The following is a 16,625-nucleotide window of genomic DNA, read 5'->3' on the forward strand; positions in this document are numbered from 1 at the left end:
TCCTTTTGGGAAACAGTTTGGTGACACCTGATGCTGGCCAAAGACCAGGTGGTTGAGCTTGCCAAACCCTGCCCGCCTCCTCCCACAGGCAGCAAGTGGCTTAGCTTATTCTCTATGTAAAATTCTGAGTAAGTGGAAGGTTAAACCAAGAATGGAAGGAAATTTCCATTGTAGATAATCCCCAAATATAGGAATGGGTGATCTTGATTTAACTGTCCAGTCCCTGCTTTTGCTGACCAGAGAGCGAAATGTTAGCAATGGATCTCTGATCCATTAATCACCAGTGTAATGTGATCAGTTTCCTGGATTAGAACATTCTGGAAAAGCCATCTCTGGATAGGGAAGAAATTACTTTATTATAATGATGGTACTATTAAAAAAAATCAAAGCAGCACACAGCAGGCAGAGTCCCCGGCCTCTTGAACTCCTGCTGTCATTCCACTCCTACCAGCTTTATAGTCCAAGCAGACGCCATTGGGAGAGCAGAGGGCAGCAACAGGGGCAGAGAGATGAGGAGACCTTCGTCCTGGCGTTCGACCCATTTCAGATCCCCCTGGATTCCGAGCATTGATATCTGCAGGAAGCAAAAGGGAATGGGAAACCCAGTGATGCCCTTGCCCGCACAGACTATGGCCTGAGTGTGGCTGGCAGTGCCATGCTGGCTCGGGGCAGGGAAGACCTCTGACGGGCATGGATACAGGAGGAACCTGGAGAATACAGGAGGTGGAGAAAAGGCCTGCCGGTTCCTTTAGAAAAAGGTACATCTTAGAAAGGACTGAGTGGGCTCTTACTTTTGTATTTGGTGTAGTTACGGGGGATACGATGTTTAAGATTCCATTTTCTGGCCAACGTAAAAAAATGGCATAAACAGCTAATTCTTGTGAGGTATACCTGGGACGAAAAGAGATATCATTGTCAAAGATACCTGTTTTATCACCTGGATAATCTTATGAATTCTGCTTTCAACTGCTTACCAGATCCAAGACCTTGACTCTCACTTCTTCTAAGAAGCACCAATAATGCAAAACAAATTAAGGGCTGCAGGAAGGCAGCAGTCTATAAAACTCTTTTGATTATCTTTTCCCCCCTCTACTAGATTGTATATATATTAGTTTTAAGTGGACACAATATCTTTATTTTATTTTTTATGTAGTGCTGAGGATCGAACCCAGTGCCTCATGCATGCTAGGCGAGCGCTCTACCACTAAGCCACAACCCCAGCCCTTGAATTTTATTTTTATTGATCTCTTACACTAGTGGTTTTACATTGAAGCCATTTATTTTCAAATCTTTTTTTTTCAACTCCAAATTCATGAGAAAATAGGGAATAGAGCAAGGGCAAGGTTTGCAATGAAGATGAGTTTGTTGTCCTGAGATTTCAATATGTTTAGGGAAGAGGGTGAAAATCACTAAATAGAAAAACTCAACCAAACAGAAGGAACAGTGTGTTTCCCCTGACCTGAAGACCCAAGCTCTTTGGCTCTTTGGTACGCATCAGAGGTTATGTTTTTTTGAACACTTATAGTTTGCTGGGTGCTTTATACATATTAGCTCATTTAGTCTTAAAAATAATTTTTTTTTTTGGTACTAAGGATTGAATCCAGGGGTGCTTTACCACTGAATCACATTCCCAGCCCTTTTTATTTTTTCCTTTGAGACAGGGTCTCACTAAGTTGTTGAGGGCCTTGTTAAGTTGCTGAGGCTGGCCTCGAACTTGCAATCCTACTGCCTCAGCCTCTGAATCTCTGGGATTACAGGTGTGCTCCTTTACACCCAGCTAGTCTTCAAACAACTCTACAAAGGTAAGTATCATCACTCCCTTTTGCAGTTGAAAACACCAAGGCTAAGATCAAATCACTAGCTTCTGAAGTCCAAGTATGCATGGAAACAATTTAGAATGGAGCCCTGTGCATGCAGGTGTTCTATGAGCATCAACTAGTTCGATTTTAGAAGGCAGGGTCTTCTGATATGGACATGTGATGTCCCCCAAAACCTGTGTTAATACAAGAATGTTTAGCAGTGGAATGATTAGATTATGAGAGCTGTGACCCAATCAGTGGAGTGCTCCATTTGCTGGATTAGTAACGCGATGGACTACTGGTGGTAACTACAGGTCCCTGGGGGCACGTCTTTGGGGTCTGGACTGAAACTCTGAAACCATGAGCCAAACTACACTTTTCCTTCTCTAAGTTGTTACTGTCAGGTATTCTGGTCACAGCGACAAAAAGCTGACTAACACACAGGGCGAGAATCACAACCAAACTGACCAATGCACTGTGGCTCCTTCCTGTCTGCCAGACCCCACCTGCCTCCCCAGCCTGCCATCCTGGGGTACTAAGACATAACCCAACTGGGTCACAGAGTGTACTGTACTCAGGAGCCGCTGGTTTCCTCACGACCACTTCTAGCCTGGCAGGTCACCGTGGACTGGGCCACAGCCTGTTCCTGTGCGCAGCACAAGATGAGACTTACCACACAGAGGCGTTCTTTTCGAATTGCACCCGCCAAGGTTTGGAGGAATAGATGGCCTCCCCGTTGACATTCATCCACCTGCCAACAGAAAGGAGCCTTTCTTGGAAGATGGGGTCGATCAATCCATCTTTGGTTGGTGCGATGTTGAGAAGATAGTTGCCTCCCAAACTCACAGTCTGAACCAGTTCCTAAAGAAGGACATGATGAAACCCTGGCTTAATGCTTAGAATACACACCGAGCCAGAGAAGAAGACGCGAGGGCACCTCCTTCCTGCCTTGCAAATATCCCTGAACATTTAAAAATCATTCATATTTTTGTTGTTATAGAAGCAGGACGGGCTCACATGAGAAAACAAAGATCCTGCTGTAACATGGAGAACATGTTAACTGAATTCAAGGGCGAGGTCACAGGCTCTTCCCGTGAGACTGCGCTCTCATGGTGCCGGGCACAGCGGGAAGGGTTGGGTCTAGTAGCACAAGGAGAGAGTGGGGCAGGAGAGGAGAACACTCTGCAGTGGCCCGATCCACAGGAGTGTGGAAAGACAGACAGACTGACAGGGAATACAGGGGTCAGACAGGAGAGATTCTGAATGGCTGCTGTGGACACTGGGCTAAGAGACATGCAAGGGACTTCAGGATGTTCATCATGTGGGCCAGAGGGTACCCCTTTGGGAGGACTGCTGTAAAGAGAGGTAGTCCGCGAGGCTCCTGCACTGGGGCCTGTGTGTGTATTCACTCTGACCTCAAGCAAGTGCCCTTCAAGGTTACAGAAAGACTTGGGTTGGATACACAATATTTTAAAAAGGAGAATCCAGCCAGGCGTGGTAGCGCACACCTGTCATCCCTGTGGCTCAGGAGGCTGAGGTAAGAGTTCAAAGCCAGCCTCAGCAATATCAAGGCATTAAGCAACTCAGTGGGATACTGTCTCTAAATAAAAGACAAAATAGGGCTGGGAATGTGGCTCAGTGGTTAAGTGACCCTGAGTTCAATCTCTAATACCAAAAAAAAAGGAGAATCCATTACAGCCCTCCAAAGACTCCACACCACTTACCTAGGCTAGCTCCTTTCAGTCTTTTTCCTGTGCAGTTAATCTTATCTTTATTTTTAGACTTTTCTATTTTTTGGTACTGGGAATTGAACCTAAAGTTTCTTAACCACTGAATCACATCCCTATCACATTTAAATTTTTTTTTTCATTTTGTAGTTGTAGATGGTCAGCATGCCTTTATTTTATTTGTTTATTTTTATGTGGTGCTGAGGATGGAACCCAGTGCATCACAGGTGCGAGGCAAGCGCTCTGCCACTGAGCTACAGCCCCAGCCCCCACTAGCACTTTTTGAGATAGGGTCTTGCTAGATTGCTGAAGCTGGCCTTAAACTTGCAGCCCCAAGTTGCTGGGATTATAGGTGTGCAACACCACACCTGGCTTCATCTATTTTTATTGATTGGTTGATTGATTGTGGTACTGGGGATTGAGTCCAAGGGCACTCTACTCTCTTTTAATTTTGAGACAGGGTCTCATTAAGTTGCCCACATTGGCCTTAAACTTGCAAACCTCCTGCCTCAGCCTCCTGAGTATCTGGGATTACAGGCATGAGCTACTGCACCCAGCTCCCATGTGGTTCCTTCTGTACAGCTACAATACATGATATTTTTTCATTCAGTAACTGAGCAATAGCCGTTTAACATTTTACTGGTTTAAAAAATTCTCAAATTTACTTAATTATCTCTTTATGGCTGCAAGAAATTGAAACCACCCATATGACTAAGTAAAAATAATCCTGGGAGCACATTTCTATATGTAAAACTTTCTTCGGTATTTGCAATTATTTCCTTAGGACAGGTCTCTGTTCCTGGGTTCAGTAGCTCTAGAGGGTTCTATCAACCTGCCCTTCTATCCAGATGCTTCTATCCCACTTGAGGAAAATAGTTAAAAAATAACTTGGAGGGCACTTACCCATATGATTTCAGATTCACTCAAGATATCCGCCATGATCATGTCCCGACGATAGCCCCAGGAGTTCTTGTCGATGCTGGTGCACATCTCCCATTTGTGGTCCAGCAAGCTCTGGGGCCGGAATTTATCTTGACAGTTGTAGAACCCTCCATGGTGACAGGACGTGTTCCTACCCCATCGGTCATTTACCACCACCTTAGCCTGAAGGAGGAAGGGCTGCGTCATTGGAGTAACACCACCTGGTTCCTCCGCAAGACGCAGTTTGATAGGAGAAGAGTCTACTTGGAAGTAGGCACAGTGAACCTAAAGCAGAGGGTCTCAAATACGGACAGATCTGTCCTGGCGGGGCATCTGGGAAAGATCAGAGACATTCTTGGTTGTCCCACCTGGGGTGGTGCTGCTGCCTTCTGGTGGGCAGAGGCCTAGGATGCTGTGACATACCCTATAGGGCACAGGATAGCCCCCCAAACAAAGGAACAGTCAGCCCCAAATGTCACCGGAGGCTGAGGATGAGACCCTGTCCAGAGACATATGATAGACAGCAGAGCCAGGAGAGGCTGCTTTGAGGACCAGCCACTTTCACAAGAGGAAGAATATAGAGGAAAGACTCATCTGAGGTCTTGTCCCTGGGCAATTTCTAAAGCTGGGACAAGGAATTAGGCATCTGAGTCCAGCTCAGGTCACCTACTATTTCACAACCCTAAAGCCAGCAAATAATCATTTTCTTCTTTTAAGATTTAGCTGATTAAGAGAAATCACTACACAGACTATCTTACTGTGACATTTAATATATAGCAGTGTATTTTAATAACACTATCAGCTCTATTGGCAGAAGGACATTCAATAAAAACAAAATTCTACTTTCTTGCCTGATTTAAGGCCATTCACATTACTATGGACATTCTTCCTATGAAGCTAGTTGAGGACCAAAGCAAAAGAAAACATTTGTTATTTGTAGCTAATTTGATTCAAGGTCCTATGCTCAATTATTAATATCCGGACATCATCAGAATTGAAAGGGTCAAGAAAAAAACCAACAACAACAAAATCCAAAACTCAAAGGGTGGGTTCACCAGGGGCTCTGAGGGTCCCACCTGTGAGTCAGAGGAACTCAGGCAGGTGATTTTACCTTGTAAGTCTAGTTATCGGTAAAAACAAATGAACGAAATGTTCAAAAAACAAAATGTTCAAAAAACAAAACTCAACTAACTACAAACCAACCAAAGGAAAATTACCTACCTCCTGGGGACTTTCAAAAGGATAAAAATGATAGCATCATGGCCCTGGCACAGAATGGCTGCTCAGGAAGTCCTCATTCCTGCCTCCTTTACCTCTCAGCCTGAGAGGATCTGCACCCCTGTCTGTATACTCGGTCCTTCAAGGACAGACACAGCCTTGAACTTCTTCATACTCACAGTCTAACTGGGTACCCCACGCTTCTGGCGGATTGTGGGGACTTAGGACACACCTCTGTTGTCTTCCTGATCACCCTACAATGCATCCTCTCACTCTCTTCAGACTGCAGTTCCTTGAGAGCAGAAACCGTCAATTCTGAAACTCCAGGGCTCCACATTCCGTGTGCCATAAAGCTGGCTCCTCATCAATCCTTGAGGAAGTAGGGAGCCATCTACAGTCCCATGTATCTGCAAAGCTGGTGTATAAATAGGTAGAGACACGTCCACGCCAAACGTTCTGTTTGCTATGGAGTTGCTATGACAGCCCAAAAGACTGTCCCCCTGACTGTGTTGTTGTTGTTGTTTCTCCCAGCACTGCTGAGGATCAAACCCAGGACCTTGTACATGTCAGGCAAGTGCTCTACCACTGAGCTGCACCCCAGAGTCTTGATATGCTTTTTTTTTTTTTTTGTATTAGGAATTAAACTCAGGGGTGTTTAACCACTGAGCCATGTCCCCAGCCCTTCTTTTAAGTTTTTTTTTTTTTTTTTTTTTTAATTTTGAGACAGGATCCTGCTAAATTGCTTAGGGCTTTGCTGAATTGCTGAATTGCTCAAACTTTCAATCCTCCTGAGCTGCTGGGATTATAGGCGTGTGCCACTGTGCCTGGCTCAATGGTTTTTTTTTAAACAGCCCTGAGTTGATATTTCTTCCCTTTTCTAATCCTACATCTTTGCTTAATCTTTTTTCTTTTTGTTGTGCTCCTGAACTGCAGAAACTTGACAGTAACCCCACATAGCAAATGACCTGGCTTCTTGGGTATACACCTTGAATGTGTATGTAAAATCCACTTCAGAGAAAAATGGGGTGTTGGCTGGGCATGGTAGTACACACTTATAAACCCAGCTACTTGGGAGGCTGAGGCAGGAGGGTCCCAAGTTCAAGGCCAGCCTGGGCAACTTAAAAAGAAAATAAAAATAAAAAGGGCTGGTGATATAGCTTAATGGTAGAGTGCCCCTGGGTTCCATCCCCAGGACCCTGGAAGGAAAAATTTAAAAAAAGGAAAAAAAAAGAAAAGACACCTGAGGTTTAAACCATCTCCATTCTTGGTTCAGCAGCCATCCACTCATTAACTATTTACTCAGCAACTAGTATAAGGCTCAAACTGTGGCAGGTCCTGGGGTATCTAAGGTGACTAAAATACAGTTGTTGCCCTTAAAGATTAAGCAGAGACTTACAGGAGACAGGTATGTGGACAATTATGACATCATGTCAGTTAATTATGTTAATTACCTAGGGTTGAACTGCACACCTAGGAATCCCTACATTCCCCCTGGAAACCATTTGTAATCTCTCTGTTCACCACACAGGGTCTCTTTCTTCTTTTTCTTTGTGCCCATATTCTAAGTTTAGTAATAGCTACCCAACAAGATCCTTAGAGGCTTATGAATCTACTAACGAATTTTAACTCAACTTTAATTTTTATTTTTTGGTGCTGGGAATTGAATCCAGGGCTTGGTGTATTCTAAGCACTCACTACAGCTACAACTGAGCTACAACCAAGCCCCCAAGCTGGTTTTTTGTTTTTGTTTTTGCAGTGGTTGCTGGGAATTGAACTCAGGGCCTCAAACATGCTAGGCTAGCTCTTTACCACTTAGTCACATTCCCAAAACTGGTTTCAGATTTCAAATTTTTTTTAAAAAATCTACAACAAATCTAGAATATGAAATATTGAATTTTCTATGATCAACATTGAGATTTCTGCTGCTTTGTAAAAGCACCACAACATAAACCATAAATGAGCAGCCATCATGCACTGGCTAATAGTGTTGATTGTGGGGAGCGAGTCAGGGTAGCCAGTATACCCACCAAAGTTTGAATACGAGGGAAAGGACCTTGCCCCTAGAGAATTAAACTACATAACTGATGTAGGGTGGGTGGGACCACAGACATGCACATTTTATTCTCATCGCTTAATTTTTGTTACATATTAATTTTGGGTTGTTCTCATTTATAATATTTGTTTGATAAGTTTATTTTTCTCTGTAAGTGGCCTGAGAACTCTATATGCTATTTCCATTCTACCTGAATTAAATGCCACTTAAACCTACGTTATTAAAACCAAGAATGCAAGGAGAAGAGGGCAGCTTGTTCTCCAGGACTTGAGGGTAAAGGAGGAAGGTTTCACAGCTGTAAGGCGCCCAGCCCTGCCAGTATAGCTCTTCGCCGTTGCTGCTGCTGTTCCTGTTAGTGCTCCTGTTAGTGTTTTCTTTTATCCTAACAGATAAATAAGTCCTGCAATCACCTACCTTGATGGGGCTATCATTGTAGAGCCAAGAAAGAAATCCGGTGGCGTTCCAGTAAGTATCGGGAGACTCCCACTCCCCATCTGACCAGATGATGTCAGGCTTGTAGCTGGAAGACATGTGATCAAGAAGAGGTTACTGTCTGAGTGCATCCATCTTGTGGACTGACCTTTGTTACAAATATTTTAAAAGTCTGAAAGTACCATATAAGTGCTGCTGTGTGGATGATGTAGAAAACTAAAGAGACAGCGACCACACATCAGTTTGTCATCATAACCACTGATTAAAACAAAGAGCTCTCTGGTATGTCTCCTCCCAAACTTTTTCTAGAAAAAGGAGTTGCAATATGCCATCTGGTTTCCTTCCAGCAACTAAAACAAATTAACAGTGGTGCTCCAGCTGGGTGCAGTGGCACACACCTGTAATCCTAGCCTTTTGGGAGGCTGAGGCAGGAGGATTGTGAGTTCAAAGCAGCCTCAGCAACTTAGCTAGGCCCTGAGCAATTCAGCAAGACCCAGTCTCTAAATAAAATACAAAAGGGCTGGGGATGTGGCTCAAGCGGTAGCGCACTTGCCTGGCATGTGTGCAGCCCAGGTTCGATCCTCAGCACCACATACAAAGATGTTGTGTCTGCCGATAACTAAAAAATAAATATTAAAATTCTCTCTCTCTCTCTTAAAAAAAAAAAAAAGAGTTTAAATAAAATACAAAAATGTCCAGAGATGTGGCTGAGTGGTTGAGTGCCCCTGAGTTCAATCCTCGGTACCAAAAAAAAAAAAAAAAAAAAAAAGAGTGGTACATGTATTGAGAAGCCAGGCACGGTGGCACACACCTGTAGTCCCAGCAGTACTCAGGAGGCTCAGACAAGAGGATCATGGTTCAAAGCCAGCCTCAGCAACAGCGAGGCACTGAAACTCAGTGAGATCCTATCTCTGAATAAAATACAAAGCAGGGCTGGGGATGTGGCTCAGTGGTTGAGTGCCCCTGAGTCCAATTCCCAGAACCACCCCCAAAAAAGATGTATTGAGAGAAGGGTGTGGTGGTGCACACCTGTAATTCCAGCGACTCTGGAGGCTGAGGTAGGAGGACTGAAAATTTGAGGCCAACCTCAGCACCTTAGTGAGACCCTGTCTTAAAGTAAAAAATACAAAGGGCTAAGGATGTAGCTCAATGATAGTGTCCCTGGGTTCGATCCCCAGTACAAAAAAAAAAAAAAAAAAATTGTACTAGGCAGCTTATACTCACTAATTCTATTAGTTCTCATGACTCTGTGGTGTATTAACTCCATTTCACAGATAAAAAATCTGAGTTCTAGAAAAATTGCATAGTTTATTCAAGGCCATACAAGATTAGTAATGTCCAGATCTGTCTCTGGACAGGCCCTCTCTAGGCCTCCTACAATGATACTGTTTCCTTAGAGAAGTTCTCAGGGTAGAATCAGACCCAAGACATGTTGTTATTGTCATGGTTCTGAAATAGAGTTCAGACAGAGTGGGCTGCCCCTTAAGTTCAAGGGTCTACCATCTGGTATGATGGCCCCAGGTACAATAAGGGCAACTGGGGATAAACACGGTGAAGACTAGTGGCAAATTCTGAAGTGGAAGGGGCCTCTCTCTCCCTCTCTCTCTCTCTTTCTCATTTGCAGTTCTGCAGACTGAAGCCAAGGCCTTGCACATACAAGGCAAGAACTCTATACAGAGTTATAGCCCCAACTTTTAATTTTTTTTGTATTTGTGGCACTAGGGATTGAAACCAAGAACACTCCACCACTGAGCTAAACCCCCAGCCCTTTTTCTCTTCTTTTCTCTTTTTTGGGTACTGGGGATTGAACTCAGGGGTGCTTAACCATGGAGTTATACTCCCAGCCCCTTTTTACTTATTTTATTTATGAGACAGGACTTTGCTAAGTTGCTGAAACTGGTCTTGAACTTGTGATCCTCTTGTCTACACTTCCCAAATCGCTGGGATTACAGGTACGTGTCACTACACCCAGCACAAAGAATGATGAGCTCAGTAACCTTTACTCAGTCCCAGGCACAGTGACGGATGTATTCAATGTATTATTCTTAAGTCCTACATAGAAGGAATTATTATCACTACCTTACTGAGAATCTGAGACCCAGCAGGGTGACCTGTTGAAGGCTTCTAAAGGACAATAATACCCAATTTGTTAGACCACTCACCCCCTCTCCAAGGTCCTTAATGTAATGAAAATGGAAAGCAAGGAGGAAAGAGAAGTCCTGACTTACTCCCACTCTGGATTTTGGGAGATTGTTTCAATTTATAAAGACAATATAATCACATTACAGAAGTTTCAAAAAGTAGGAAGAAAAGTGTATTTTGCCCTAATAATACAACCATAGCCACCACTTTTACTGTTTGAAATTTTCTAGATTTTTTTCATACCTGCCCTCATTCCTCCTTTCTAAAAAATGTTTGCAGTACTGGGGACTGAACCTGGGAGGGCTCTAAAACTAAGCGACATCCTCAGCCCTGAGAAGCAGGGTCTCACTAAGTTATTGAGGCTCACCTCCAACTTGTGATCCTCCTGCCTCAGCCCTCTGAGAGGCCACTGGGCCTGGTCCCTCCTCCTCTAACAGCCTCCTACAGGAGCTCTGATTTCATTGATAAAGTCACAAGGCCGAAAACATTTCTGTTTCTGTATGTTAACATACCTGTTAACAAGGTGGTACAGCTCTGGAGCTGTTTTTACATTGACAAAATTCTGAGTTTTGAAGCCATTTTTCTTATCCAGTTGGTAGAGTGGATGGAACCACTCTAAGAGTGAGTGGTAGAGGCCGTAGCGCAGGTTCCTTAAACAGAAAGGCAGATGGAAACCGTCATTAAGCAAAGGACAAATAATTTGTCTTTACATTTTTTTAGTTGTCAATGGACCTTTATTTATTTATATGTGGTGCTGAGAACCAAACCCAGTGCCTCACACATGTTAGGCAAGCGCTCCACCATTGAGCCCCAGCCCCAGCCCCAGCCCCAGAGAAATCCACTCTTAAGGGCATGCAAGAGAGAGACCCAAACCCATTTACTTCAATTCTCTCTTCCCTTTCCCTCCCACTCTTTCTTTCTTGTAGGGCTGAGATCAAACCCAGGGCCTCACACAGGGTAGGCAAGTGTTCTAGCACTGGGCTACATCCCCAGCCCTTAGATTATTTCTCCTCATCTACTTAAGCAAAAATATTGGGGTGTGTGTGTGTGTGTGTGTGTGTGTGTGTGTGCACGTGCAAGTGTGCATTTGGGGATGCTAAGGACCAAACCCAGAAGCTCATGTACTTTTTTTTTTTTTTAATTTCTTTTGTTGTTGTTGCAGATATTGTAGTTGGACACAATACCTTTATTTTACCTATTTATTTTTATGTGGTGCTGAAGATTGAACCCAGTGCCTCACATGTGCTAAGCAAGCATTCTACCACTGAGCCACAACCCCAGCCCCATGTACTGTTTTGATAATAAACATAACTACTTTTACACATAGATACCTTAACACCAAAATATCACTTAAGGCTGGGGATGTAGCTCAGTGGTAAAGCACTTGCTTAGAAAGTTCAATGTCCTGGGTTCAATCCCCAGCACCACACACACCCAATCAAAAGTCATTTAAACTATTTTTATGACAATTATTTCAGTAACATATATTCCTTTAAAAAAAAAATGTTTTCAAGCCATGCGCACTGGCACATACCTGTAATCCCAGAAGCTCAGGAGACTGAGGCAGGATTGCAAGTTCAAAGTCAGCCTCAGCAACTTAGCAAGGCCCTAAGAAACTTAGCGAGACCCTATCTCAAAAATTAAAAAAAAAAAAAGAGAGAGCTGGGGATGTGGCTCAGTGGTTAAGTACCCCAGGGTTCAATTAAAAAAAAAAGTTTTCATCATTAATCATAAATATCTATATTGTAGAGAAATTGGAAAATAGTGAAAAGCATATAGAATAAAATTCCCCAAATACTATCACTCTGAAATAATCATTTGTAACATTTTCTACGTAGTTGAAATGTATGAATGTAGGTTTATTATTCTATTTATCTACGATTTACTAATAGTTCTTAACATACCCAAAATAAAATATGGTTAGAATAATCTGTTTCCATATATAAGAAATATTTTTAATTTTTTTTCTAATTTGTCATATATGACAGCAGAATGCATTATAATTCATATTACGAATATAGAGCCCAATTTTTCATATCTCTGGTTATATATTTATATATTTTTTGGTCAGTGCTAGGGATGGAACCCAGAGCCTCACACAGGCTAGGCAAGTGCTCTACTGAGCTTCACCCCACACTGAATGAAGCTTGGTTTGGTTTATGAATAGTGAGTTTCATAGCAGAGAGGAAAGAGAGGGTACTAAGCTAGGAAGGATGGGGATGGGAGAAAAAGAGGGGCTGGGTAACAGGTACAACATCTAGCTAATAAAGAGGAGGAAGTTCTGGTGTTCCCCAGCACAGAAGATGCCTGCGGTTCACAATAGTTTATTACATATTTTATAAAGAGCTAGAAGAGAGGAGTGTGACGCTCCCAACACAAAGAAATGGTAGACATTTAAGGAGATGGGATTGCTAGTTACCCTGATGTGATCATGACACACTGTACACATGCATCAAATTATCACACTTAAACCCATAAAGATGCACATTATGGGTCAATTAAAAAAAAAAGAATGGTTCCATCATGGTGCGAGGAACTTGGGAGGTTGAGGCAGGAGGATTCCAAGTTCAAAGCCAGCCTCGGCAACTTAGCCTAAGTATAGACCTAAGGTCTTAGCCTAAGACCCTAAGTATAGCAAAAGCCTGTCTCAAAAAATAAAAAGACTGGAATGTAGCTCAGTGCCCTGGGTTTAATCCCCAGTACAAAAAAAAAAAAAAAGTAGTGTTACAAAAACATCATGCTGCAAATGAGAAGAAAGGTTAAGACTGTAATGCACAGGTAAGAACTGAAGTTAGGCATATCATCATGTGTCTTGGGACCAATGGCACACAGAAGATAAAAATCCTGGTCTCCAAAGTTCATATCAAATCAATATTTAAGGTCTAATCAACACTGACATCAGGATAAAAGCATAGCATCAGGAACTGAATATGAGTAGTTGACAGGAATCGGCAAACTTGCTCTTAAAGTCTAAGTAATGTTTTAGGCTTTGCAAGCCTGTGGTGTCCAGCTCAACTCTCAAAAACTGTACCTTGAGATTGTCTAACAGGGCATAAATGAACAGGCTCAAGAGTATTCAAATCACACTATGCTTTATACACAATAGCCAACCTACCCCTCAAACAGGACACCACATTGCCAAATCATAGCACAGCTAAGGCTGAGCCCAGCACAAAACCACCTTTCCTCTGTACAGGACTGTAGGATACAAAGTGCAAATATCTGGATTCCAATCCCCACTCCGGGGCTGGGGGTGTATCTCAGTGATAGACTGCGTGCTTAGCATACAGGAGGCCCTGGGTTCAACCTCCAGCACCCAAGAACAAGAAAACAAATTCCACCTCTGCCACTCCCTATCTCTTTGATCTTGGGAAGCCACTTCTTATTAAGTGGCAATATTAGGGAAATTAATTAGCAGCTTTAGCTAACCTCGCCACCCAACCTGGCCTATCATCATCCAAACCCTTCCTGCGTAAAGCTCTATGCTGATGGCTAAGGAGGACACAGAGATGAGAGGCCCAGTCCCTGGTCTCCACCAGGCATTGGTAAATGCCCTGCACTGGAAGGCTTCCCAGGAGGGATCCTCTGCAGGATGCACATGGAGCACTGTAGTCTACGCTGGGTGTGCTTCACCTAACCAGAAGCCTCCATGAACTTCTCCAAAGGTGTCACTGTGGCCATGTGAAAACTGTTAAGACTTAAACACTGGCAATTCAAAGGCTAGAAGCTCTTCAGTCTCTTTGTTAAGTGCAAACTTAGAATACACATGAGCATATTAGGTACAGAACTCTGAAAGAAAAGAGATGAACAGGGTAGCTGTCCATAGACACACACCTACTCCGGACAGCTGCTCCCAACTCACCAACCAAATCACGATGGGGCCCCACGTCCTTAGAGTTCCAATTCCAAGACACAGGACTTGGCCAGTTTGTGAAGCCTTCGTGATGTTTTGTTGTGAAGACCACATACCTGTGAATGTCAAAACCAAATGAGCAAAGGAATTGGCCAACAGGTCACAAGCATGAACTTGCCCAGCCTGCCTGTGGCTTTTAAACTGGTCAGGAGAACTTGACCACAGGAATCGTACTGGGATGGGTGACTAAACTAGTGATACCCGGATGTTGCTGCGGTCACAACACCCTTGGGTATTATTCCAGGACTGAAGCACAGCTGACAAATCAGAGTCTTTGTCTCCAGCCAAGGAGGAGGCCCAGAGGGAGGAGAGGAGTAAGAAAAAAAAAAAAAAAAAGTATACCTCAGCTCTCAGATTCTTCAACCCTTCTGGGTATGAACAATTAGCTTTATTTAACCCTTTGCCCTAAAGGAGAAGGGTCTCTATTGGCAATGGCAGATGGGAGAAATGTAAGCTGTATGTTTTAGCAAGCCTATAGAACCTCTTATGTATAGAGGTAACAAAGACCCAAAGGGCCAGGGAAAAGGGGCAAGTATCGAAACAACCAAGTGATTAAGTATTTCATTTACTTTTATGGCAGAAAAATAGATAATGCTATCACACGATGCATCACTGGAACTCCTGGACTTTGTAGGCCAGATAGTGTTTTAGGCTCATGAGCCACATTCTTCTCTTCTTCTATTACAGTCCTTTGCAAATGTGAAAACCATTCTCACTTTCTCGGCCTTAACAAAAAATAGGCAAAGGACCATTCCGTCTGGCCAGTTTGCAGACCCCTGATGCAGTGGAAAAAGTGTTTACCCTGTAGTCCTAAGGTTTGCAGTCTAGGACATTAGTCCCCTTCCTCTGTCTCTGAGCTACTCACCTTATCCTAGGGGGTTTGGAAAGAGGCTGTCTCCAGATGTTAACTTTATTGTTGTTGTTGTAAATTATGGGTATCTAGCATTGCCAGAAGACAGATTACACTGGCTCTGCTTAAAGCCTTTTATTCCCATACCTTTATTTGGAAACATTAAATGCCAATTGTAATTTCCTTTTAGTATAAGAAAACCAAAAGAGAAACTGAAGCATGGCAGATGACTCAGGAGGGGAGATTGGTCTAAGCCAGGACAGAGGAACCTCGCAGCTTTGGCCTTACTCTATTCAACCCACTTCCCTCTCAAAAAGCAGAAACTATTTCCAGAAGGTAGGGAAGCCACTTCCCGACTTAGCCCGGGTCCACTCAGGGGCCCTCAAGGCTTACTTCTTCAGGATGACCCTGCCTTCAACAAAGAAATGGATCCTCCACCCCTTTCCCACATAGGGGCTCTCCAAACTTCCAATTCTCTGAACCAGCCCACCGCAAGCTCCAACAGGTTTTCAACACAATTCAGACCATTTGGAGCATTTTCTATGAGCAAGGTACTGAGAAGAGCTGAAGAGGGAGAATCCATGCAGCATCCCAAATACACTACACGCTGAGGAGCTGGGCAGCAGACTCCCTTCCCTCTTTCCACCTTAGAAACATTAAACCAACCCGTGCAGTTTCCTTCTGTCACCATCCAAGGAGGCTGCAGGGAGGCTGAAGTTCACAATGGAACTAGGACCTGATCCAGACCACTGATTTAGAATCCCAGTTGTCTTCCGGATCTGGAAGGGGCGTTAGGTACCGACCCCCCTTTGGATAATACAGGTGTAGATACCGAGAGCTTTCCAGACCATCCGGCCTGAAATCTTTTATTTTTAAATCCTCAACCACAAGCACCTTCTCCTTGGGATCAGGTGTGCCACGTTCAATCCTGCATCCAAAACACAAGACCTGAGGTACCTTGAGGTCAGGCAGGCCCTGGGCAGGCGGCCCGACCCGCCACCTCCTGCTGCCCGGGTCAGCCCAGCACTCACTTGGCCCCCGAGGCCATAAAGAGGTCGGCCCACTTTTCCGGTTGGAAGAAGCGCGCTGTGAACTGCGGTCCGAACTCGGGGTAGCTGAAGCCGGGCGGGTAGTTCTCGTTCATGAAGCGCCGGTACTGGGGCAGTCCCTCACCCTGCCAGTGCCACCAGAACCACTCGCTGCCCCAGGCCGGCACCGAGTACACGCCCCAGTGCACAAACACCCCGAACTTGGCCTCATCGAACCAGACCGGCAGCGGCCGGGAGTCCAGGCTCTGCCAGTCGGGGGTGTAGCGACGCGCACTGCCCCAGCGCGACGACTTGGCCACTTCGAGCAGTAGCAGCGGCAGCAGCAGCAGTGCGGCGACACGGAACCGCCACTTCTCCGCCACCTCCGGCATCGCTGCTGGTGCACCCTTACCGACCCCGCTTAACGCGCAGAAGCTGACGAGCGGCCCCACCCCTCTGACTAACGATTGGCTCGGAAAGGAAAAGGGGCGGGCCGACCCAGACGGGCTGTTGAGCCGCTTCCTCCACGGATCGCCCGTTCC

At 44.4% G+C, this 16,625-nt stretch overlaps 1 protein-coding gene across 2 annotated transcripts; it reads right to left on the reverse strand.

Moving 5' to 3' along the window:
* Window positions 1-333: 333 nt before the first annotated feature.
* Fuca1 (alpha-L-fucosidase 1) lies at window positions 334-16,524 on the reverse strand. Of its 2 annotated transcripts, XM_078025597.1 has the most exons (8): window positions 16,087-16,523; window positions 14,127-14,261; window positions 10,805-10,942; window positions 8,133-8,238; window positions 4,430-4,630; window positions 2,473-2,660; window positions 792-891; window positions 334-574 (listed from the first exon to the last, which is right to left on the reverse strand). In XM_078025597.1, the coding sequence occupies exons 1-8, from the start codon at window positions 16,473-16,475 to the stop codon at window positions 434-436; spliced, it is 1,398 nt and encodes a 465-aa protein (XP_077881723.1). In that variant the 5' UTR covers window positions 16,476-16,523; the 3' UTR covers window positions 334-433. The 2 variants fall into 2 exon arrangements, with proteins under 2 accessions (XP_077881723.1, XP_077881724.1); XM_078025598.1 differs by lacking the exon at window positions 792-891 and having other exon boundaries at window positions 16,087-16,524.
* Window positions 16,525-16,625: the final 101 nt, after the last annotated feature.

Source organism: Ictidomys tridecemlineatus, chromosome 11 (assembly GCF_052094955.1).
Source record: "Ictidomys tridecemlineatus isolate mIctTri1 chromosome 11, mIctTri1.hap1, whole genome shotgun sequence".
NCBI lineage: Eukaryota > Metazoa > Chordata > Mammalia > Rodentia > Sciuridae > Ictidomys > Ictidomys tridecemlineatus.